The sequence below is a fragment of the Natator depressus genome, chromosome 7 (assembly GCF_965152275.1).
Source record: "Natator depressus isolate rNatDep1 chromosome 7, rNatDep2.hap1, whole genome shotgun sequence".
In the NCBI taxonomy this organism is placed as follows: Eukaryota; Metazoa; Chordata; order Testudines; family Cheloniidae; genus Natator; species Natator depressus.
The window spans coordinates 1,287,412-1,309,406 of NC_134240.1; the positions used below are offsets into that span (position 1 = coordinate 1,287,412).

The following is a 21,995-nucleotide window of genomic DNA, read 5'->3' on the forward strand; positions in this document are numbered from 1 at the left end:
AGATGAGGGGAGAGGGGGCTGAGCTCACCCTTCGCCCCCAGCTCTGTGGGCTGCCTTGCCTGGGCAGCAGCCCTGCTGAGCTCCCCTGGGCTGGGAGGGCACCATGGGCTTCCCGGTGCGTCCCGCGGACGGGGAGGCCCGGCTGAGCTCCCCTGGGCTGGGAGGGGAGGGTGGGCACCGCGGGCGTCTCTGTGTGTCCTGTGGACGGAGGGCCTGGCTGGTGGGAAGCTGGCCATGCCTCTGCCGATGGCATGGTGCTGGCAGTGCCCCTGAGCCTGCAAGCAGCAAGGCTGGTGCAGGTCTGTGTCCATGGCCAGGGGAGGGCCCCATTTGGCCCAGTGCCCTGGCTATGCAGCTGTCCCAGCGGGCCCCATTACCTTTCCCAGAAGAAGCAGAAGGACGGATCCAAGGAGCTAGCCAAGGGGACCGTGAGCCAGGAGAACGGGAAGGAACAGCCCCCGCCTGCACAGGCTGCCCCCGAGGAGCAGGCAAGGAGCAAACGGGAGTTCCCTAACTCAAAGCGAGCTCCAGGGAGGGGTGAGGCCCCAGAAGGGAAGAGCCCAGCCAGCCCCGGGCTGCAGAGCTGGCCCAGCGCCAAGCGGTCCGGGTACCTCAAGGTGGCTCTGATGGAGGAGGAGCCAAATGCCGAGGTTGCTGGGGGCTTCGAGCCTGGCAAGGAACCCAGTGGGAGAGGGGGCAGCCGGCAGAACAGCCGAGCAGCCCACGGCGATGCTGCCACGGACCTGACCCCGCCTCTGGTGAAGGTAAGTGGGGGCACTGGGGAGTCTGCTGCCCCCCTCACAGGTGTTGTCCTGCCCCATCCCCTCTCCCGAGGATCTGGAACCCCTCATTCTCTTGGGGGTGGCAGGCTCCCAGTGGTGCTCCTGGCTGGGCTGGGGCATGGCTCCATGGCAGCAGGAGGATGGGAGCAGGAGGGCCAGCCTGCCACAGACTCGGGATGTTAGGCTGCTCGCTTGAGCCCTGGCTCGGGTTCTCTGTCCGGGCTGAGGCGGGCGCCCTGGGGTGGGGGCTGTGAGGGGGCTGGGCGTCATGGCTCCCAGCAGGCTAGATCCCAGCAATATCTTGGCCCCTGACAGCTGGCTGGCTTACCAGGCTCGCACCCTGGAGCCAAGGAACTCCAGAGCCCAGTGGCTGCCTGGCTCTGGCCTCTGGGCAGAGGGAAGGTGCCTGCCCAGCAGGAGCAGAGCTCTTCCTCCCCCGCTCCTGGCGCGGCGCTCTGCCCCTTGGCAGTTGTGTGGGTAGGAGCCCTGGAGCACACCCCAGGGCCCCTCCTGTGCCCCAGGAAACCCGTCACTCCTGCAGTGCAGAGTGAGTGCGGGGGGGGCAGGGCAGGTGGGAACAGAGGGGGCTCCCCTTGCTTGGCAGTGGCTGGGGCCGAGCTGGTAGCGTGGCTATTCAGGGCCATAGACCAGAGCTACGGCTGGAGGGGGGCCGGCCCAAGTTCAGGGGGACCCTCCATGTTTCACCTTCACCCTCTGCCTGAAAAGGCTGAAGTGCTGCAGACGGAGCCCGCGCTTGTGGGGATGCAGCTACTCGCTGCCCCTTCAGAGAGCTTCCCCCATCACATGGCGCCCTGCCTTGAGAAGAGACCCCTGCAGCCGGCCGCCTCCCAGTGCCTTCCAGCCCTTGGAGAGGGCCCCGAGGCTGTCCAGGCCCCTGCCTCCCCTCCGCTGGGCAGAGACGCTGAGAAGAGAGACTGGTCCAAAGAGGATGTTGCCCTGGAAGCAGCAGCTGATGGTAAGTGCCGAGGGGAAGGGAACCAAAGCGCTAGGTGGCAGCTCCCCGGGCCCCTCCTGTTATCAGGAGCCTGCTCCGTTTCCTTGCTGGCCAGTGGCCTGGGAACCAAGGGCGCCTGGCTCCCTGCGGGGGAGTGCTGCCATCCTGCAAACAGGGGCCTGGGGCCAGAGCAGCCCACAGAGCTGTCTCCTGCGGCCTTGGAGCTCCCAGCCTGGCAGGCTCCCCTCTGAGTCCTGGGGCCCGTCTGCCTGCAGCGCTGGTGGGGGGGGGCTCCCAGGGCACAGCCGCCTCATGCCCCCACCTGGCCTTATCCTGTCCTAGAGCCAGAGCCCATGGTGAGCCTGACCTTGGTGAAGAACGACTCGTACGAGAAGGGCAGTGATTCGGTGGTGGTGCACATCTACGTGAAGGAGATCCACAGGGAGACCTCCAAGGTGCTGTTCCGGGAGCAGGACTTCACGCTGGTGTTCCGGACCAGGTACTGCTGAGTGCCGGGCCTGGCTGCGCCCTGCGGGGGCTGCAGCACACCAGGTGCTCCCCGGGGCCCAGGCACAGCCACGTGCCCTCTGATCGCCTTCTCCTCTCCTTGCAGTGACGTGAACTTCCTGCGACTGCACCCTGGCTGTGGCCCCCACACGGTGTTCAGGTGGCAGGTGAAACTCAGGTACCAGGCACTGGGCCCTCAATATCCTGGCACTCCCACCTGGGCAGCTCCTGCTCTCCTCCAGCCAGGCACAGAATGGGGACGGGACCCCTGGGTTCCATCCCCACTGCCCCTGGCCTTGTGCAAGCAATGCCCCTTTGGGCATCAAGGGGTGGAGAGCACTTGCCCCGGATGGCACTGCACACGGCCAAACCAGGGGGAAGTCACTGCGGTCTGCGAGATCCCCTCGTCAGCTGGGCCAGCGGGGCAGACAGGAGCCGCAGAGCCCTGAGAGCGCCCGGCTGGCTGCACTCACTGCCCTGGTATGTGCTGCCCTCCGCTGAGGTGCAAGCTGCCTGGCATGCGCTCCCAGGGAAGAGAGCCCACCACAGGGTGGGAGTGGGGGAGCAGGCAGAGCCTAACCGATGTTGGAGACAACACACCAGACCCCATCAGTCCACCACTCGGGGCTGGGCGGGTCAGTGGTGGCACTGAGCTGGCAGGAGGCTGGCCTGGCCCACGGCACCCCCACGCTGCCGACCACCTACCCTGCCAGAGATCCCAGCTGTATCGGAGCGCAGCGAGCCGGCCACGGTGTAGCCCTGGCTCGTGTCTCCCAGCCCTGAGGCTGCTGTCCTGCTCCCAGGAACCTCATTGAGCCGGACCAGTGCACGTACAACTTCACTGTCTCCCGCATCAACGTCTGCCTGAAGAAACGCCACAGCCAGCGCTGGGGGGGGCTGGAAGCACCAGCTGCACGAGGTCTGCTCCTTGGCTTCCCCTCGCCTTACCTCTACGGGCAGGGGCTCAGTTCCCATCTCTGAACGGGCCGGGGCATACAGTGCGGGCTGGGGGTGGGGGAGGGAGCTTCAGTAGGGGCCTGGGGGGCTCGGGCGGGGCCCTGCCAGCTTTGGGGGAGGGGGCCGGGGGGGGGGCTCGCGGGGGGCCTGCTGGCATTGGGGGGGCGGGGGAGCTTGGGGGGCCCTGCAACGGGCCGTGGAGTGCCAGACAGTGACTGGGGATGGGAGCGTGAGCTGCTCCGCCCATGCCCACACCGCTGCTAACCACAGGCCCACCTGTCCCTCTTTTTAAGGTGCAGTGGGTGGTGCAAAGGTTGCCATGCCAACAGCCCCTACCCCTCTGGATAAGAGCCAGCCGGGCAGCAACCAGCACCCCCTGTCCAGTAAGGAGGAGGCTCGGGCAGGGGAGAAGGAGACGCCCAGAGCAGAGGACGGTGGCCTGGAGGGTGTCGTGGCCCGGACGGCCACAGAGCACGTCACAGTGAAGCAGGAGCCGCATGTCCCCTCGGTGAGCACTTGCACGCTGGCGTGAGCAGGCAAGATTGACGGGGGCCAGGCGCCAGAGGGATGCACTCAGCTCCCTCGCTGCCGGTGCTGAGGGGAGAGCTCCGCGCCGGGCACCTGCAGACCCTCCCACAGCACCTTCCGCTCTGTGAGGGGCAGCACCTCCCACGGGCAGGGATGGTTCCTGCCCGCAAGGCACTGAGGCCAGGGCGCAGGCTGGAGGGGAGCTCCCAGCAGGGGGCGCTGTGGGGGTGGGGTGGGGCGCTGGCTCTTTGGGGAGCTCCCAGCTGCTCCGGCCTGCCCCAGCCGAGCTCCTTGCAGCGAGAGGCCCCACTCAGACCTGTCCCTCTCTCCCATCGGCGTTGGCAGCCGAAGCCGATGTGCATGGTGCCGCCCATGACTCACAGCCCGGTGAGCAGCGAGAGCGTGGAGGAGGACGAGGAGGAGGAGGAGAAGAAGAAGGTGTGTCTGCCGGGCTTCACGGGGCTGGTGAATCTGGGGAACACCTGCTTCATGAACAGCGTCATCCAGTCCCTGTCCAACACGCGGGAGCTGCGGGACTATTTCCATGGTGAGCAGGGGGCGGTGGCTCTGCCCCTGGGGCCGGGGTGCTGCTGCGAGGGACCTGGTTGACCCTGTCCTGCGTGTCTCCTGCAGATCGCTCCTTCGAGGCTGAGATCAACTACACCAACCCGCTGGGGACGGGGGGGCGCCTGGCCATCGGCTTTGCTGTGCTCCTGCGGGCGCTCTGGAAGGGCACGCACCACGCCTTCCAGCCCTCCAAGCTGAAGGTGAGGGGGCAGCCCCCGTGCCTGGTGGGGTCATGTCATTAGTGCCGGTTCAGCTGGACTCCTGGGAAATGGACTGTCAGACTAGCTGGGTTTCCCTTTTGGAGGCGGGGGCAGGTGGGTTGCTGAAGGCAGTCGTGCTGACATAATAGATGTTGAATGCTGCAAGGCCGCACGATAGTCTGCTTAGAACACGATAAAATGAAATGGCTGAAAAGCCAGCTAACTGAGAGGGCTCAAACTGTCTTGTAACTGGGGAGTCATCGGGCGGGTGTTTCCCCAGTCAGGTCCTACTGGGAGCAGTTCTTGGCCCTTCGCTAGTTAACGTTTTTATCGGTGACCTGCAAGAAAACATCAAATAATCACTGATGAAGTTTGCCGATGGCCTGAAAATTGGGGGTGTGATAAGTCATGCAGAGGGCAGGTCAGTGATACAGAGCAATCTGGGTCGCTTGGTAAACTGGGCGCAAGTAAGCAACGTGTTTTAATACAGCTAAATGTAAACGTAGCCATCTGGGAGCAGTGTTGGGGGGGCTCTATCGTGGGAAACCACGACTCTGAAAAGGACTTGGGGTCGTGGGGGATAATCAGCTTTACATGAGCACCCGCTGTGTCGCTGTGGTCAGTGAAGCTAATGCAATCCTGGGCTGTGTAAATAAGGGAACCTCGAGCAGGAGTAGAGGGAGGTTCTGTTACCTCTGTGCAACCGCCGCTGGGATCCTGGGTCTGGTTCTGGTGCTCCCAAGACCAGGAGGATGTTGATAAATTGCAGAGGGCACAGAGCAGGGCCAAGAGATGATGAAAGTGTCGGAAACCTGCCTTGTTGTGACAGAGGCAAGGAGCTCAGTCTGGTTATCTCCCCCACGAGCCAGGCCAGGGTGAGGGAGCCCAGCCTGTCCATGCCGACTTGGGAACAAATCGTGGGCGAGGGGCAGCAAAGGGGTAACCGACCCTGGGGCTGGAGGCTGATGCTAGACACATCCAGGTGCCAATTTTGGACAGGGAGGGGAATTAGAACAGTTTCCTTGGGGGCGTGGAGAATTCTCCATCCCTAGCCATGTTTCAGTGGGGAGTGGGTGTTTGCTAACAGCCCTGCTCTAGGGGCTACAGGGGGCAGGTCTCTGCCCTGTGCTGGGCACGGGGCCAGACTAGGGGATCACAATGGTCTTTGCTGGTCTGGGGATCTCAGGATCCAGGAATGCCCGGCTAGCTGGGGCTGCTGCTGGGCTTTCCCTCTGCCCCTGGGCTGGGTTCCTCGGGGCTGCTCTGCTGTGTCCTGGGGCCTGTGGCAGGCGTGCCTGCAGCACTGAGCCCGGGCGCAGAACTGGTGCTGGCCAGCTCTAGCCAGCCTGGTGGTGCCGAGGGGCCTGCGCTCATGACCATTCCTGCCCACAGGCAATCGTGGCCAGCAAGGCCAGCCAGTTCACGGGCTACGCCCAGCACGATGCCCAGGAGTTCATGGCCTTCCTTCTCGATGGCCTGCACGAGGACCTGAACCGCATCCAGAACAAGCCCTACACGGAGACGGTGGACTCGGACGGGCGGCCCGACGAGGTGAGTGTAGCTGCTCAGGGGGCGGGCGCTGCCTTGGCCAGTGGGGCCGGGACACTGACCTCTCCCCTCCCCTCAGGTGGTGGCAGAGGAGGCCTGGCAGCGGCACAAGATGAGGAACGACTCCTTCATCGTGGACCTCTTTCAGGGCCAGTACAAGTCCAAGCTGGTGTGCCCGGTGTGCGCCAAGGTAGGGCCCAGGGCCCAGCGAGCAGCCGTCTCTCCGTGGGGCGGTGGGCACAGCCTGCTTGCTGCAGGGTCGTTGGGCCGGCCGCGGTATCCGCTCCCTCAGCCATCTGGAGCCCGCTGGCTCGCACTGCCCTGCCAGCAGAGGTACTGGGTTCCTTAGCCATCACTCCTCCCGCCCCAGTGCCCAGTTGTCGCCACTTCATCTGACCCCAGGGTCTCTGCCTGCTCCTCCACCCCTTGCCATCTGAGCCTTCCAGCGTAGGGCCCCTCCTCTGCAGCAGCTCTGCCCCGGGCTGATTGTTCTGTCCTGTGCACTGCAGGTATCAATCACGTTTGACCCCTTCCTGTACCTGCCGGTGCCCCTGCCCCAGAAGCAGAAGGTGCTGACTGTCTATTACTTTGCTAAGGAGCCGCACAAGAAACCTGTCAAGGTAAGACCAGCCCTCCCACCATGTGGCTTCGCTCCTGGCCAGCTGGGATGGCTGGGGATGCTCTCGGGGGCCCTTTCCGGGAGCCCATCGTTAACCGAGGCTCCATGGCTCCTGGCTGGGCTCATGGGTGGGAGGCGAGCGGGGCTGGGCGGGGCCTGGCTGACGGCCCTCTCTCTCCACGGCAGTTCCTCGTCAGCACCAGCAAGGAGAACTCCAGCGCCGCTGAGGTGCTGGACTCGGTGGCCCACAGCGTGCGCGTGAAGCCTGAGAACCTGCGGCTGGCAGAGGTGAGCACAGCGGCTGTGGGCTCAGCCACAGGCCTGCACCACACCCCTTTGCGCCTCGCTGAGCTGATGCCATCGTCTGTCCAGTCCCCTTTCCCTGCAGAGCTTGGGGCTGCCCCGCTGCACGCTGGGCGTTGTCCTGTGGCACTGCGGAGTCACGCCAGGTGGCCCTCTCCTGTGGCAGCTCCTTGCTGGAGGGCGCCCCCAGCCATGCCTTGGGCACCGAGTGGTGCTGAGTGGGGAGGGCCGGCCCGTATGCCAGCAGGTGGGCCAGGCAGCCTGCACGCAGGGCCTCACTCCCTTGCTTCCCCGGCAGGTGATCAAGAGCCGCTTCCACCGCATGTTCCTGCCGTCCCACTCGCTGGACACGGTCTCCCCCACAGACCTGCTCCTGTGCTTCGAGGTGCTGTCCCCAGACCTGGCCAAGGAGAGGGTGGTGGTGCTGCAGGTCCAGCAGGTACGCAGGCTGGAGGGGGACTGGTCTCTTCAGCCACAGGCAGGGCCGAGCTTGTGACCAGACAGCTGTGGGCAGTGCCAGCTGGGAGGGCAAGGCCAGTGCCCAGCTGCCCTCCTAAAGGGATCACTTGCCCAGCAGATGGGGCTTGCTGGCACCTTGCCGTGAGCCCGAGGGCTGCTCCTAGTCTGCACCACAGCTTCTCAAGTGTGGCCACCAGCGGCCTTTCTCCTGGGCAGTGATGGGGGGACAGACACAAAGCAGCAGCCCGTCCCCGAGGCCGCCAGCTGGGGTTGGTGTCCTCCGCAGCTTCTGAGGAGAAACCAGCTGGAGGGAGGAGCAAGGTGAGTTTCCCCCCACCTTCCCCGGGGCTGTGGGGCTCAGGCTTCAGCCCTGGGTGGTAGGATGCCAGGCACCAGGGCTGCAGGCACGAGCCCCCACCGCCTCCCCCATCACTTCTGGACCCCGCTGCCACCCCCTCACCTCCTCATCCAGGGCTTTATTTCTCCAGGGGCTTGCTGTGAAAGTGATATGAACAAACATGCAAGCATCACATTTTTAACTTTACTTTCGAATTGTGGTACAGACAACCACCTCTTACCAAAAAGGCAAAAGGAACAACAACAGAAAAGATAAGAATGTGCCAAACACCGTTTTTGTGTTTCTGTTCTGTTCAGGTCCAGTAAGAATAGAGACAACTGTGTGTTATTTTTACTATCGAGTCTGCAAAGCCCGACAGAAATGAATTGGGCACGTGTATGTGTATATTGATTGGTTTCCTAAAGTTGAGGAAGTATTTTAGGAACGTGTCAGTGCAGCCACCAGTAAGAGTTGGTAGCCACGCTCTGAGGCCACCGAAACCTGTGTCGTGAGAAGCCCTGCACTACACCTCCCAGTCTGTGATTCCCCGGGGCGGGCGGGGGCCGCAGTGTATGCTGGGGCCAGTCACCTCCCTGGCCCACAGCTCCGCGGTGACGGTGCTGCAAGGATCCTTCCCCTGGGTGGCAGCACGCCACTGGGTAACCTTCTCCCTCAGCGTCCCCAGGTGCCCAGCGTCCCCATCAGCAAGTGCGCAGCCTGCCAGAAGAAGCAGCAGTCGGAGGACGAGAAGCTGAAGCGCTGCACTAGGTGCTACCGAGTGGGCTACTGCAATGTGTGAGTTGGTGCATGTGCCCAGAGGGGCGGGAGCGGGCGCTGGCTTGTCTGGGGGCAGTGGCAGGCTGTGGAGAGGGCCCTGGAGAGACTCAGCGGGCTGTATGTTACAGGGGGTGTCAGAAAACGCACTGGCCAGATCACAAAGCCCTGTGCCGCCCCGAGAACATCGGCTTCCCCTTCCTCATCAGCGTGCCGGAGTCGCGCCTCACCTACTCCCGCCTGGCCCAGCTCCTGGAGGGCTACGCGAGGTAAGGGCGGCCGTGGGCACTGCGCGGGCACCGGCTGGGCAGCTCCCCGCACGGTAACGCCTGCTGCCGAGTCGCCTCTGCACCAGGTTCTCGGGCCGCGCTGCCATTAGCCAGGCTGGTCACTGAACTCTCCCTGGCAGAGAGGTGAGGGAGGGGAGTTGCAGCCTCCAAAGCGTGGGGGTCGGTGCGGCCTGGCCCGTGGCCCCCGCCATCGCCGTCTCCGACAGGACAGAATTCCGCTCAACGGGGGCTCTGCGCTCGCGGGGCTGAACAGGGGCTTGGCCTGGAGCGGGCTGTGCGCGTGCTCTGATGGGGACGTGCGGAGCTGCTTCTGGGCGCTGCAGCTCTGTTCGTAGTCGCCTTTCGCAGCCTGACGGCTCTTCCCTCCTGCAAGGTACTCGGTCAGCGTGTTCCAGCCTCCTTTCCAGCTTGGCCTGCAGCCCCTGCTCCCCGAGAAGCTGGACCTGCCTGCAAGGAGTAGCTGTGCGAATGCCACCCCCACCCCAGAGTCGGGGGATGGGGACCAGGCCCCTCACCGGCAGGAGCCCCAGCTACCCCCCCACACCCCGGAGCTGCACCCTGAGCTGGGGGACGCCAGCACAGTGCCCAGCTCAGATTCGGGCTGCTCTGAGCGCTCCCTGGAGACGCTGGGCGAGGGCTGCTGGGAGAAGGAGCCGTCCTACGAGCGAGGCCCCAAGCCCGAAGGTAGGAGCCCTAGGGCTGCTCAGCTGCCCTGCCAGCCCCTCCCTGCCCTCCTCTCCAGTGCCCGGGCCTGCCAGCTCCCTGTGAGGGGATGCCCCAGAGCTCTCCAGGCAGCCCCTGGGGATGGCAACCCTTCCTGCTGCCCAGGGCACTCGTAGGGCAGCAGAGCCCCTCGCCTTCCCATCCCGCTGCTCTGCCCTGCTGCGGCCCAGCCAGGGAGGAGGGCTGGAGGAGGCCTGTTCCAGCCACCTGTCACTCGCCCCTGCCCCAGGACAGCCTGGGAGCAAAGGGAAACTCTTCCTATCCCAGCTCCCCTGCCCCCGGCTGCTGCGGGGTAGCTCCTGGCCCACCAGGGAATGGTGGTGATCTGCCCTGGCAGAGGGAGCGTTTGGTACCCACAGTCCTCCGGGGTGGGGGCCCGGAGCGTGGCAGAACTGTTCCCCTCCAGACGGGGGCCCTGCTGCTGAGCACTCCCTGAGCGGCTGCCTTTGCCTGACCCCAGCTGCCATCCCCGGATACCAGCATGTGCCCAACGCGCTCAGTGCCCACGCCACCCAGTTCTACATCAACAAGATCGATGGAGCCAGCCGAGAGCACAAGCTGGAGGAGAAAGGTGAGCCTGGCCTGTCCAGCCCTCGGGGCCCTGCAGTTCAGGTTGCCTGGCCGTTCAGCTGGGGAACCTCCCCGGAGATCTCTCACCCCTGCCTGTTGGCTGGCTAACAGCTGCCCCGGCCGGAGCTCCCCTCCACAGGGCAGAGGCCCGATGCCCGTGCACAGGGGAGGAAGCACAGAGCTGGTTCTTCTCCTGGCTGGCGCGCACTATTCCTGTGTCAAATGGGCAGGTTCTGCCCTGCCTGAGCAGATTTCCATACGCACACCCTGGCACCTGTGCAGAGAGGCCTGGGTCCTGGGCACAGCCACACTGCATGGGTTTGACTGGAAGCCCCAGCTAGGCTGGCCACTCCTCCCTTCCCTGGGGCAGCTGCAGGGAGGGGAGTGGTAGCCCTGGCTAGCAGCCATCGGTTGCCAATTTCCAGCCAGGGGGAGGAAAGCTCTCCCCTTTGTTTGCCACTGGCTGGACCCTGGGGTGAGGATGTGGGGGGCTACCTTGGTGTCAGGGCGCTGGTGTCTGAGCCCCTGGGCCGGGACCGGTGGCGGGGCCCGGGGGGGGCTGGTGGCGGGGCCCCTGGGCCGGGACCGGTGGCGGGGCCCGGGGGGGGCTGGTGGCGGGGCCCCTGGGCCGGGACCGGTGGCGGGGCCCGGGGGGGGGGCTGGTGGCGGGGCCCCTGGGCCGGGACCGACGGCGGGGCCCGGGGGGGGGCTGGTGGCGGGGCCCCTGGGCCGGGACCGGTGGCGGGGCCCGGGGGGGGGCTGGTGGCGGGGCCTCTGGGCCGGGACCGGTGGCGGGGCCCGGGGGGGGGGCTGGTGGCGGGGCCTCTGGGCCGGGACCGGTGGCGGGGCCCGGGGGGGGGGGGCTGGTGGCGGGGCCCCTGGGCCGGGACAGACGGCGGGGCCCGGGGGGGGGCTGGTGGCGGGGCCTCTGGGCCGGGACCGACGGCGGGGCCCGGGGGGGGCTGGTGGCGGGGCCTCTGGGCCGGGACCGACGGCGGGGCCCGGGGGGGGCTGGTGGCGGGGCCTCTGGGCCGGGACCGACGGCGGGGCCCGGGGGGGGCTGGTGGCTGGGCCCGGGGGGCTGGTGTCTGAGCCCCTGGCCATTGCAGGCGATGCCCCGCTGGAGCTCACGGACGACTGCTCCCTGGCGCTGGTGTGGAAGAACAACGAGCGCCTCAAGGAGTTTGTGCTGGTGGAGTCCAAGGAGCTGGAGTGCGTGGAGGACCCGGGCTCGGCCAGCGAGGCGGCCAGGGCTGGCCACTTCACGCTGGGCCAGTGCCTCAACCTCTTCACCAAGCCCGAAGTGCTGGCGCCCGAGGAAGCGTGGTGAGGAGGGGCCGGGGGAGGCCGGTGATGGGCTCTGAGCCGTGGGCGGGCTGCAGGGTGGGGAGGGCTGTGACCGTATGCCGTGGGGCTGTGCTGCTCCGCCCCATGCCTGCCTCTGGCTGCCAGCGCCGCTGGGCTGGGGGGAGGCACCCAGGCAGCCTCCAGGCCCCGAGAAGCCTGGGCCCCCGCCTAGGGCTCTCTGGGGAGGGGGCAGGGGGAGCCCAGCCTGCAGCGGTAACCGGCCCTGCCCCCCCAGGTACTGCCCCAAGTGCAAGCAGCATCGCGAGGCCTCCAAGCAGCTCTTGCTGTGGCGCCTGCCCAACGTGCTCATCATCCAGCTCAAGCGCTTCTCCTTCCGTAGCTTCATCTGGAGGGACAAGATCAACGACATGGTGGACTTCCCGGTCCGGTGAGCCAGCCGCGCCCAGCCCCGGGGCCTCTTTCCCCAGCTCAGGCTGATCGCGCCTGCCCAGCAGCATTGAGGCTTGGGCAGGCTGGGGGCCAGGCTGAGCATGGGATAGGTGGAGGGCCGGCCGGAGCCAGGCCGGGGACAGGAGCCGGGGCGGGGGGCAGGCGGAGGTGGGGGGGGCAGGCCGTGGACAGGAGCCGGGGCGGGGGGCGGGCGGAGGTGGGGGGGGCAGGCCGGGGACAGGAGCCGGGGCGGGGGGCGGGCGGAGGTGGGGGGGGCAGGCCGGGGACAGGAGCGGCAGCTCATGGTTCCCTTGTCTCCCCAGGAGCCTGGACCTGAGCAAGTTCTGCATTGGGCAGAAGGAGGAGCAGCAGCAGCCCATGTACGACCTGTATGCGGTGATCAATCACTACGGCGGGATGATTGGCGGGCACTACACGGCCTACGCCCGGCTGCCCAGCGACAAGAACAGCCAGCGCAGCGACGTGGGTGAGGAGCCAGGCCGGGCCGCGCCCTGTCCGGCCGGGGCTGTGGGGGCCGTGTGCTGACCCCGCTCTCCTCTCCCCGCAGGCTGGCGGCTCTTTGACGACAGCACGGTGACCACGGTGGACGAGAGCCAGGTGGTGACGAGATACGCGTACGTCCTCTTCTACCGCCGGCGGAACTCTCCCGTGGAGAGACCCCTGCAGGGGCGCCCCCCGGAGCACCGGCCAGACATGGCCTCCGCCACCGAGGCAACCGCCAGTCAGGTGAGAGCTGCAGGGAGCTGCTCGGGCGCTGCCCCTGGCCGGGGTACCTGTGTGCGGGCTGGAGCAGTGCAGGTCGCCTGCCCGTCTGCCAGGGACTCCGGGCAGCCTCTCTTCCCTCGGGAGGCTGTGGTGAAGAAAGCCGGGCTTTGAGGGAGAATGTGGGGTGCAGCCACAGGCTGGGACAGAGCCGGGGGTGCTGGTCTGCAGGCACCATGGTCCAAAGGGTCCAGGACAAGTGAAGGTGCATCGTGAGAGGCCCAAAGCCTGGAGCTGGGGAGAGCCAAGGGATGGGGCAGGCGAGGGGGCAGCAGGGCCCCTCCATCCTGAGGGCTGCGCTGCGGGGAGCTCAGAAGGCCCTTGTGAGAGTTATGGAGCCTGAATCCCTGGTGAGCCAGCTGTGGAGAGGGCTCAGCAGGGTGGGAGGTGGAGGGGCCTGCAGGGAAGGCTGAAAGCAGCCCGGGGAGAAGCCAGCCTGCCTAGCACAGTGCTGGGGAGACAGGGTGACGCGCCCCTGGAGGGGCAGCCAGTGCTGCAGCTGTTCACGTTAGCAGCAGGAGGCATGGCCCCAGGTTCCCCTTCTTGGCCTGTGCACTGCCCAGAGACCCGCCGGCCCTGTATGACTCTGCCGGCCTGCACCACTTCCGTTCATGCCAGGAGATGGCGCCACTCAGCCAGGCTGCTGGCCACTTGCTCTTGCTGCTCCCCAGCCCTGCGTGGTCTCGGAGGGGTGCTTTCCAGATACCTGCTTGGCTTGGCGCCCGGCACACCCCATGCCAGGCTGGCTCCTTGCCTGGTTCCTCACCCAGCTGGGTCTAGCTCACACCAGCTCCTCGCGAGGGGCTGTCACACTCAGCGCTGGTCTCCGCTGCCCCTCCGTGGTCGGGGCCTGGAGCAGGTGCTGCAGGAGCGCAGGCGGGAGTCAGGCTGGCTGCGCGGCCCCTGTGCTGAGCAGGCCCAGATCCGTGCGCGCAGCAGCGGCTAAGGAGAGGAACTTGCGGATCATCGACGGCTAGGGAATCGCTTGCAAGCTGGAGGCAGGGCAGGGGAGCAGCGTGAGGCGCCCGCTGGGGCGGCGTGCAGGGGATCCCCGGCACCTGCTCTCTCAGCTTCCTGGCTGCCTGCAGCGGGGCGGCACACGGCTGCTCGGATTCCCATCTGCAAGCAGCAGGAGGCACCAGGCTGCTCCCCCGGGTCACCGCCGCCATCCTGGGCACTCGGTGAAACATACCTGTAGAAACCGAACTGTGACTGGCTGCTCCAAGCTCTCCTGTGGCTTCAGGTGGCCATCCCTGGAATAATCCTCCTGTGACTGGCTGTCGTCTGATTGATTCTTGGTTCCCACCTGCAAAAGCTGGGCTCTGACTGGCTGTCATCTGACTGATCCTCTTGTATCTGGGCTGTGATTGGCTGGCGCCTGTGCCCCGCGCTCCTGGAGCCGCTGTTCTAGGATTACTCAGTCACTGCTGGGCGCTGGGAGATGCCGTCCTGCAAAGCCAGCCTCGACTGGCCGCTGGCCTGGCTCCTCGGCTCACCCCCGAGCCCACTGAGACGCTGACCCTGCCTAGCGCCTGTCTCTGCCTGCTGCTGGAGCCCAGGGAGGGGAGACGGCGCGGGGCCCGCTGCCTGCCCGGATCACAGGCTGTGAAGAGCCGGGGGCAGCTGCGAGTACTGGTGGCCGGGGGGGTGCTGGATGGCTGCTAGATGGCCAAGCTGCGCCCGGTGGGGGATGGCGAGGCGGGTTGCTGGGTATGTTCTCCCCAAGTGCTGACGCAGGTTTCCACATCGCAGGCTTCTCTGATCTGGCAGGAACTGGAGGCCGAAGAGGAGCCCGAGGCTCGCAGGAGGCATGCCAGGACTCCCTGCAGGCCCCGTGGCCAGAAGGCGAGCCAGGCCGCCCGGCAGCACCCTGACGAAGGCTGCCTCCGATACGTTGTGCTGGGCACCATGGCAGCCATTGTGGCACTCTTCCTAAACGTCTTCTACCCCCTCATCTCCCAGAGCCGCTCAAGATAGGCGCTGGGGGGGCAGCCGAGCTCCGCTGGGGCAGTGGCTAGCCCAGCCCTGAACAGTTCCAGCCGCCCTGGCGAGGGCTGCTCTGCGCCGAGGGCATTGGGACACCTCGCCAGGTAGGTGCTGGAGTGAGCCCTGCTGCCATGACACCCAGGCCTGCTCGCGACCATGGAGACCTCGCTGGGCAGCCTTCGTTGCAGGATCCCGCTCTGCAGAGTACTCGGCCAGGCTCCGTCCGGCTCCTGGGGAGCGGGGACTCTCCAGGCCGCTCTGCCCTCCGGCAGCATGTGCTCTGGGGTGCAAGCAGCCAGAATGGCGGACCAGCAGAACGCAGATGGGCCTGGCACATGCTCCTAGCCTGGGAGGTCGGATCGCTGCTGGGGGCTGCCAGCCCTGGAGATGGTGCGCACGGACTCGGGCAGGCCTTGCCCAAGCAGTAGTGAGGCTGGGACTGATGCGAGGCCTCCCTGCGTGGGTCCCCTCTACTGCAGAGCGATCTCCCGCTGAGCCTAGCGCTCCACCTTGCTAGCCGTGGGCTCTGCTCCTGGCATGCTGGGTCCTGTGTGTCCGTGGCTCCAGGCGTGGTGCTGCCCGGAGGTTGCTGGCAGGCTGGCCTCAGGACCTTCACCTGGGCACGGGCCCCGTCACACGCAGAGGTGTTTGGGCTCATGCCCGCTGGACTTGGCTGCCTCCCTGACAATTAGTCTGCTGGCTGTGGCCTCGTGACTAATAGTCCCCAGCGTGCAACAGGCCTGTCTGCTCCACCCCGCACCTCCGCTCGCCCCCGAGTGCCAGCCGGGAGTCCCACGGCCCGTGTGGGCTCAGCATCTGCCACAGTCCAGCCGAGTCCAAAACGAGCTGGTGGGAGGTGGGGCCAGTCTCCCTGCGGCTACCTGGGGGTGGGACCTTGGGAAAGCATGCCCAGCGCTGGACCCGGGGTGGGGAGTTCCTGCCAGGATGGCAGCAAAGGGCCCTCCGTTGTGTACTGTATGGACCATATTAATAAATCCGGGCTGTTCCAACCGTGCAGTGCCCGTCTCCTTTCTCTGCGCCAGGGAATGACTCACCAGGGGCCAAGGGAACTGGCACCAGATCCCCCATCTCTGCCATAGTCGCGCCACTGTGTGCCACACTCTGCTCAGCCATCCTTGGGCTGCCCCTGCCAAGCTGCTCCTTACGCTGAGGCAGGGACTGCGCCCATGCTGCTGCCCAGCCTGCGGGGAGCTCATGCTCATGGCTCTGCCAGGAGCCAGCTGGCCCCACTTCTTATGGCGAACACTCCCCCGCTCTGCATGAGCCTGACAGCTGCATGGCAGAGCCAGCCCCGCCCTACGCTGCAGCTCCACTGAGAACAGGGCCTGCCAAGCGCCAGGGCAGAGCTCGCCCAGGCAGGTGGGGAACTGGGGCTCCGAGCATGTGTGCGCTGGGTTGGGGTGGGAGAGAAGCCCTACTAACGCTGCAGAGGGACGTGCCGGGCTGGGGCTGGCAGTGAGGGACGTCAGCAGAGCTGTGGGCTGAGCTAGGAGGACTTGGATGTGCAGAGTGGTGCTGTGCCAGCGGTCTGTGCCCCAGGACGGAGGCGGGTCGCTCAGCACGGCTCGAGGTGCATGGCGTTCTGTCCAGATTTGTGCGCTGCGCCCCCACCCGATGCAGTCCCGGCGAGTAGTCTGGCGTAGGGTGAGACGGCCGCTATGGCAGGCGATGGCAAAGACCTGGCCATCACCCACCTGCTGCAAATGCAGCACCGCGGCCCCAGAGTAGAGCCCACTTGGCCTCGCCCCCGTCCCAGACTGCCTGTGCGCAGCCCCTGCTGTCGCATCTGGAGCTTTGCGGGGGCTCTGCCCACAGCAGGCTCTGGCCTGGGACGGGCCGTGCCCTTGGCCCTCTTCTGGCTTCGCAGCCTGAGCTCCTCACTGCAGCGTGGCTCCTTCGCCAGGGCTGGGGCTTGGCCTTCAGCGCTCTTGGCAGCCTAGGCACACTGCGGGGCACCTGGCCGTGTCCTGCTGCTTGTGTCCCCCTCCCAGCCAGCCAAGGCCACAGGGCTCGAGTGCTGACCCTTGTCTGCAGTCTGTGAGGGAGACCCCTGCCCTCGAGTCCCCTGCCAGCCGAGGAACGCTGCACCGGCCTCTAAGGGGGCGACTGGCCCAGGGCTTTCTGGATTCCGACCCAGCGCTGAGCCATGGTTCCTCTGTCCTCACGAGGAGGAAGAGGCAGGGCTGGGGCAAGTCTCTGCCCCAGCACTGGCCCCTCTGGGTCTTGGTCCTGGTCAGTACAGGTTCCAAGGACCTGCCATGGGGGCAAGGGACAGCTCTGGGTCCGTAGGAGCTGCAGGGTCTTGCTCTTGGCCTGTGGCTTTGGCTGATCCCCACCCAGCTCTGATAGAAAAGAGACTGAGAGCCCTGCGAACTAGTGCACAGGCGGCCCTGTGGAAGGGGAGCATGCCCTGCTGGCACACCTTCGGGTTCCTGGGCACTGCCCATGTAGCTCCACATCCAGCCGCGGCCAGCAAGCTGAGGAGTGGGCTGGAGAGCGTGCTCACACTGTGGCGTGGCCAAGGGAGATGGACGCCCGCACTGGGCCACTGCACTCTTGCCCCAGGCAAGGGTCTGAGGTCTGGCCACGGAGGAGCCTGGAGCCCCCATCACGTAGCCCAGCAGGGCCTAGCATGCTGCTTCCCCCCCACGCCCAAGGCTGGCATGCTGACAAGGAAGCAGCTGCCCCATGTCCGGCCAAAGCAGATCCTGCCCCTCCCTTGGTCTCACGAGGCAGGCCATGGGGATGGGATCCTAGCTTCTGCTCTGCTTTTCCCTCGGCACTAGCTGTTGCAGGGCCGAGCTCCTGTGGGGATGTCACGGCCAGGCGGGAGAAACACTCGTGCTCTGGATCATGGGGGCAGCCATCTGTCAGAATCCAAGGCCACAAAAGATCGTTGTGATCATCTCGTCCAATCGCCGAGAGCAGATCCTTTAGGAAAACATCCAGTCTTCAGTTCTGAAGTTCCAGCGATGGAGAATCCACCACAACCCTGGGAGGGGAGACTGTCCCATCAGTTAATTCCCCTCTCTTGTTTCCCCTCTGACTTTGTCTAGCTTGAATTTCCAGCCACAGGATCATGTTAGACCTTCCTCTGCTAGACTGAAGAGCCCGTTATTCAATATACCGGACCCAGGATCCCAGCAGCGGTCGCACCCAGGCCAAATACTGAGGCAAAATCACGTCTCTGCTCCTCCTCCAGATTCCCCTCTTTATACATCCCAGGAGCACATTAGCCCTTTTGGTTACAGCATCCTATTTGGAGCTTGTCACGGGGTCCCCGGGCGATGCTTTTGAACTGCTCCATAGAAGCCAGGCAGGACTCTGGGGGAGCCTCCTCTCTCGGAGCACACTGTCTCCAGGGCAAGAAGCTTCCACAGCTTCGACCTTCCTGGGTCTGACCTCGGAGCATTCAGCATCCTCTGCCCCTCCATGCGCTTCCCACAGCGAGTCCGCTCAAGTGGGGTCCTGGGGCAGCCAGAGGGTCCTGCCTCCCAACTCCGCAGTCAGACATGACTCTCAGCCAGCCAGTAAAACAGAAGGTTTATTAGACGACAGGAACATGGTCTAAACCAGAGCTTGTAGGTGCAGAGAACAGGACCCCTAAGTCAGATCCATCTTGGGGCCAGGGAGCCCAGAGCCCCATCTGGACCCCCCTCTATTTCCCCAGCCAGCTCCAAACTGAAACTCTCCAGCCCCTCCTCTTGCCTTTGTCTCTTTCCTGGGCCAGGAGGCCACCTGATCTCTTTGTTCTCCAACACCTTCAGTTGGCCCCTTTGCAGAGGAGGGGCCCAAGCCATCAGTCGCCAGGAGACAGGGTGTCGGCCATTCTCTGTGCAGACACCATCACACTGGCCCTCTAGGGCTCTGCCACAATCACACCCCCTTATCCCCCCACCTAGATACTTAAGAACTGCATAGGGGAAACTGAGGAACCCACATAATATTCAGAGAAAACATTAAGAACATTCCCACTTCGTCACAGAGCTTATGCTCAGTGATTATCCACCAGGACCCACAGATCTTTTTCAGAGGCCCTGTTCCCAGGATAGAGCCCCCCAGCCTGTGAGTACAGCCAACACTCTTTGTTCCTAGGTGGATACGCTTACCTTTAGCTGCAGTAAAATGTATATTGTTTGTTTGAGCCCAGTTTGCCAACCGATCCAGATTGCTCTGTATCACTGACCTGTTCTCCTCGTTATTTGCTACTGCCCCAATGTTTGTCATCTGCAGACTTCCAGTGATTTCGTTTTCTTCCAGTTCACTGATAATTTTAACTAGCGAAGGGCCAAGAACCGCTCCCTGCAGGACCCCACCAGAAACACTGATAGTTCCCTGCATGCAATTCCATGTGAGACCTATCAGTGAGCCAGCTTTTAATCCATTTAATGTGGGCCATGGTAACTCTATAGCATCCTAGTCTGTTAATCAAAATGTTGTGCAAGGCCAAGTCATGTATCTTAGAGGTCTGTACATCAGCACTATTGCCCATAAGAACGGCCATACTGGGTCAGACCAAAGGTCCATCCAGCCCAGTATCCTGTCTGCTGACAGTGGCCAATGCCAGGAGCCCCAGAGGGAGTGAACCTAACAGGTGATGATCTAGTGATCTCTCTCCTGCCATCCATCTCCACCCTCTGACACAGAGGCTAGGGACACCATTCCTTACCCATCCTGGCTAATAACCATTAATGGACTTAACCTCCATGAATTTATCTAGTTCTCTTTTAAACCCTGTTATAGTCCTAGCCGTCACAACCTCCTCAGGCAAGGAGTTCCACAGGTTGACTGTGCGCTGCTTGAAGAACCTCCTTTTATTTGTTTTAAACCTGCTGCCCATTAATTTCATTGGGTGGCCCCTAGTTCTTATATTATGGGAACAAGTAAATAATTTTCCCTTATTCACTCTCTCCACACCACTCATGAGTTTATAGACCTCTGTCATCTCCCCCCTTAGTCTCCTCTTTTCCAAGCTGAAAAGTCCAAGCCTCTTTAATCTCTTCTCATATGGGACCCGTTCCAAACCCCTAATCATTTTAGTTGCCCTTCTCGGAACCTTTTCTAATGCCAGTATATCTTTTTTGAGATGAGGGGACCACATCTGTATGCAGTATTCAAGATGTGGGCGTACCGTGGATTTATGTAAGGGCAATAAGATATTCTCCATCTTATTCTCTATCTCTTTTTTAATGATTCCTAACATCCCGTTTGCTTGTTTGACTGCCGCTGCACACTGCGTGGACGTCTTCGGAGAACTATCCATGATGACTCCAAGATCTTTCTCCTAATTAGTTGTAGCTAAATTAGCCCCATCATATTGTATGTATAGTTGGGGTTATTTTTTCCAACGTGCATTACTTTACATTTATCCACATTAAATTTCATTTGCCATTTTGTTGCCCAATCACTTAGATTTGTGAGATCTTTCTGAAGTTCTTCACATTCTGCTTTGGGCTTAACTATCTTGAGCAGTTTAGGATCATCTGCAAACTTTGGCACCTCACTGTTTCCCCCTTTCTCCAGATCATTTATGAATAAGTTGAATAGGATTGGTCCTAGGACTGACCCTTGGGGACCACCACTAGCTACCCCTCTCCATTCTGAAAATTTACCATTTATCCCTACCCTTTGTTCCCTGTCTTTTAACCAGTTCTCAATCCATGAAAGGATCTTCCCTCTTATCCCATGACAAGTTAATTTACGTAAGAGCCTTTGGTGAGGGACCTTGTCAAAGGCTTTCTGGAAATCTAAGTACACTATGTCCACTGGATCCCCCTTGTCCACATGTTTGTTGACCCCCTCAAAGAACTGTAATAGATCAGTAAGACCTGATCTCCCTTTACAGAAACCATGTTGGCTTTTGCACAACAATTTATGTTCTTCTTTGTATCTGACAATTTTATTCTTTACTATTGTTTCAACTAATTTGCCAGGTACTGACATTAGACTTACCGGTCTGCAGTTGCTTGGATCACCTCTAGAGCCCTTCTTAAATATTGGCGTTACATTCGCTATCTTCCAGTCACTGGGTGCAGAAGCTGATTTAAAGGACAGGTTACAAACCATAGTTAATAGTTCCGCAATTTCACATTTGAGTTCTTTCAAATGTGAACTTGGGTGAATGCCATCTGGTCCCAGTGATTTGTTACTGTTAAGTTTATCAATTAATTCCAAAATGTCCTCCAAGACACTTCAATCTGTGACAATTCCTCAGATTTGTCACCTACAAAGGACGGCTCAGGTTTGGGAATCTCCCTAACATCCTCAGCCATGAAGACTGAAGCAAAGAATTAATTTCATTTCTCTGTGTTGACTTTACCATCTTCAAGTGCTCCTTTTGTATCTCGATCGTCCAGGGCCCCACTGGTGGTTTAGCAGGCTTCCTCCTTCTGATGTACTTAAACATTTTGTTATTACCTTTTGAGTTTTTGGCTAGCTGTTCTTCAAACTCCTTTTTAGCGTTTCTTATTACATTTTTACACTTAATTTGGCACTGTTGATGCTCCTTTCAATTTACCTCACTAGGATCTGGCTTCCACTTTTTAAAAGATGCCTTTTTCATCTCTCACTGCTTCTTTTACATGGTTGTTAAGCCACAGTGGCTCTTTTTTAGTTTTTACTGTGTTTTTTAATTTGAGGTATACATTTAAGTTGAGTCTCTATTATGGTGTCTTTGAAAAGTGTCCATGAGCGTGCAGGGATTTCACTCTAGTCACTGTACCTTTTAATTTCTGTTTAACTAACCTGATAGTTTTTGCATAGTTCCGCTTTCTGAAATTAAATGCCACAGTGTTGGGCTGTTGAGGTGTTCTTCCCACCACAGGAATGTTAAATGTTGTTATATTATAGTCACTATTTCCAAGTGGTCCTGTTATAGTTACCTCTTGGACCAGATCCTGCGCTCCACTCAGGACTAGATCGAGAGTTGCCTCTCCCCTGGTGGGTTCCTGTACCAGCTGCTCCAAGAAGCAGACATTTAGTATCGAGAAATGTTGTCTCTGCATTTCGTCCTGAGGTGACCTGTACCCAGTCAATATGGGGAGAACTGAAATCCCCCACTATTATTGGAGTTCTTTATTTTGATAGCCTCTCTAATCTCCCTTAGCATTTCATCGTCACTATCACTGTCCTGATCAGGTGGTCGATAACAGATCCCTACTGTTATATTCTTATTAGAGCCTGGGATTACTATCCAGAGAGATTCTATGGAGCACGTGGATTCATTTAAGATTAAGAGTCCATCAAACTTGTAATCCCATCAAAAAATCAAGTTAGTTTGACAGGATGTTTTCTACAAACCCATATTGACTGGGATTAATTCCATGATCTTCCTTTAGTTCTGCATTAAT

General features: G+C 62.0%; 1 protein-coding gene across 4 annotated transcripts in view; it reads left to right on the forward strand.

The window, feature by feature from the left end:
• USP19 (ubiquitin specific peptidase 19) overlaps positions 1-21,995 on the forward strand; it is a 45,465-nt gene that overhangs the window by 20,482 nt on the left and 2,988 nt on the right. The window contains exons 5-26 of one of the 4 annotated variants that reach the window (XM_074957297.1): positions 387-764; positions 1,509-1,758; positions 2,080-2,236; positions 2,351-2,422; positions 3,048-3,163; positions 3,501-3,709; positions 4,075-4,276; positions 4,363-4,496; positions 5,889-6,047; positions 6,124-6,234; positions 6,554-6,664; positions 6,850-6,951; positions 7,265-7,405; positions 8,439-8,557; positions 8,668-8,805; positions 9,200-9,510; positions 10,010-10,120; positions 11,229-11,445; positions 11,702-11,854; positions 12,180-12,343; positions 12,425-12,603; positions 14,392-15,620. In XM_074957297.1, the coding sequence (XP_074813398.1) occupies positions 387-764; positions 1,509-1,758; positions 2,080-2,236; positions 2,351-2,422; positions 3,048-3,163; positions 3,501-3,709; positions 4,075-4,276; positions 4,363-4,496; positions 5,889-6,047; positions 6,124-6,234; positions 6,554-6,664; positions 6,850-6,951; positions 7,265-7,405; positions 8,439-8,557; positions 8,668-8,805; positions 9,200-9,510; positions 10,010-10,120; positions 11,229-11,445; positions 11,702-11,854; positions 12,180-12,343; positions 12,425-12,603; positions 14,392-14,616 (3,759 nt within the window). In that variant the 3' untranslated portion in view covers positions 14,617-15,620. Of the gene's footprint in view, positions 1-386; positions 765-1,508; positions 1,759-2,079; positions 2,237-2,350; positions 2,423-3,047; positions 3,164-3,494; positions 3,710-4,074; positions 4,277-4,362; positions 4,497-5,888; positions 6,048-6,123; positions 6,235-6,553; positions 6,665-6,849; positions 6,952-7,264; positions 7,406-8,438; positions 8,558-8,667; positions 8,806-9,199; positions 9,511-10,009; positions 10,121-11,228; positions 11,446-11,701; positions 11,855-12,179; positions 12,344-12,424; positions 12,604-14,391; positions 15,621-21,995 lie in introns of those variants that run through there. The other 3 variants (XM_074957296.1, XM_074957299.1, XM_074957298.1) reach the window with 3 other exon arrangements.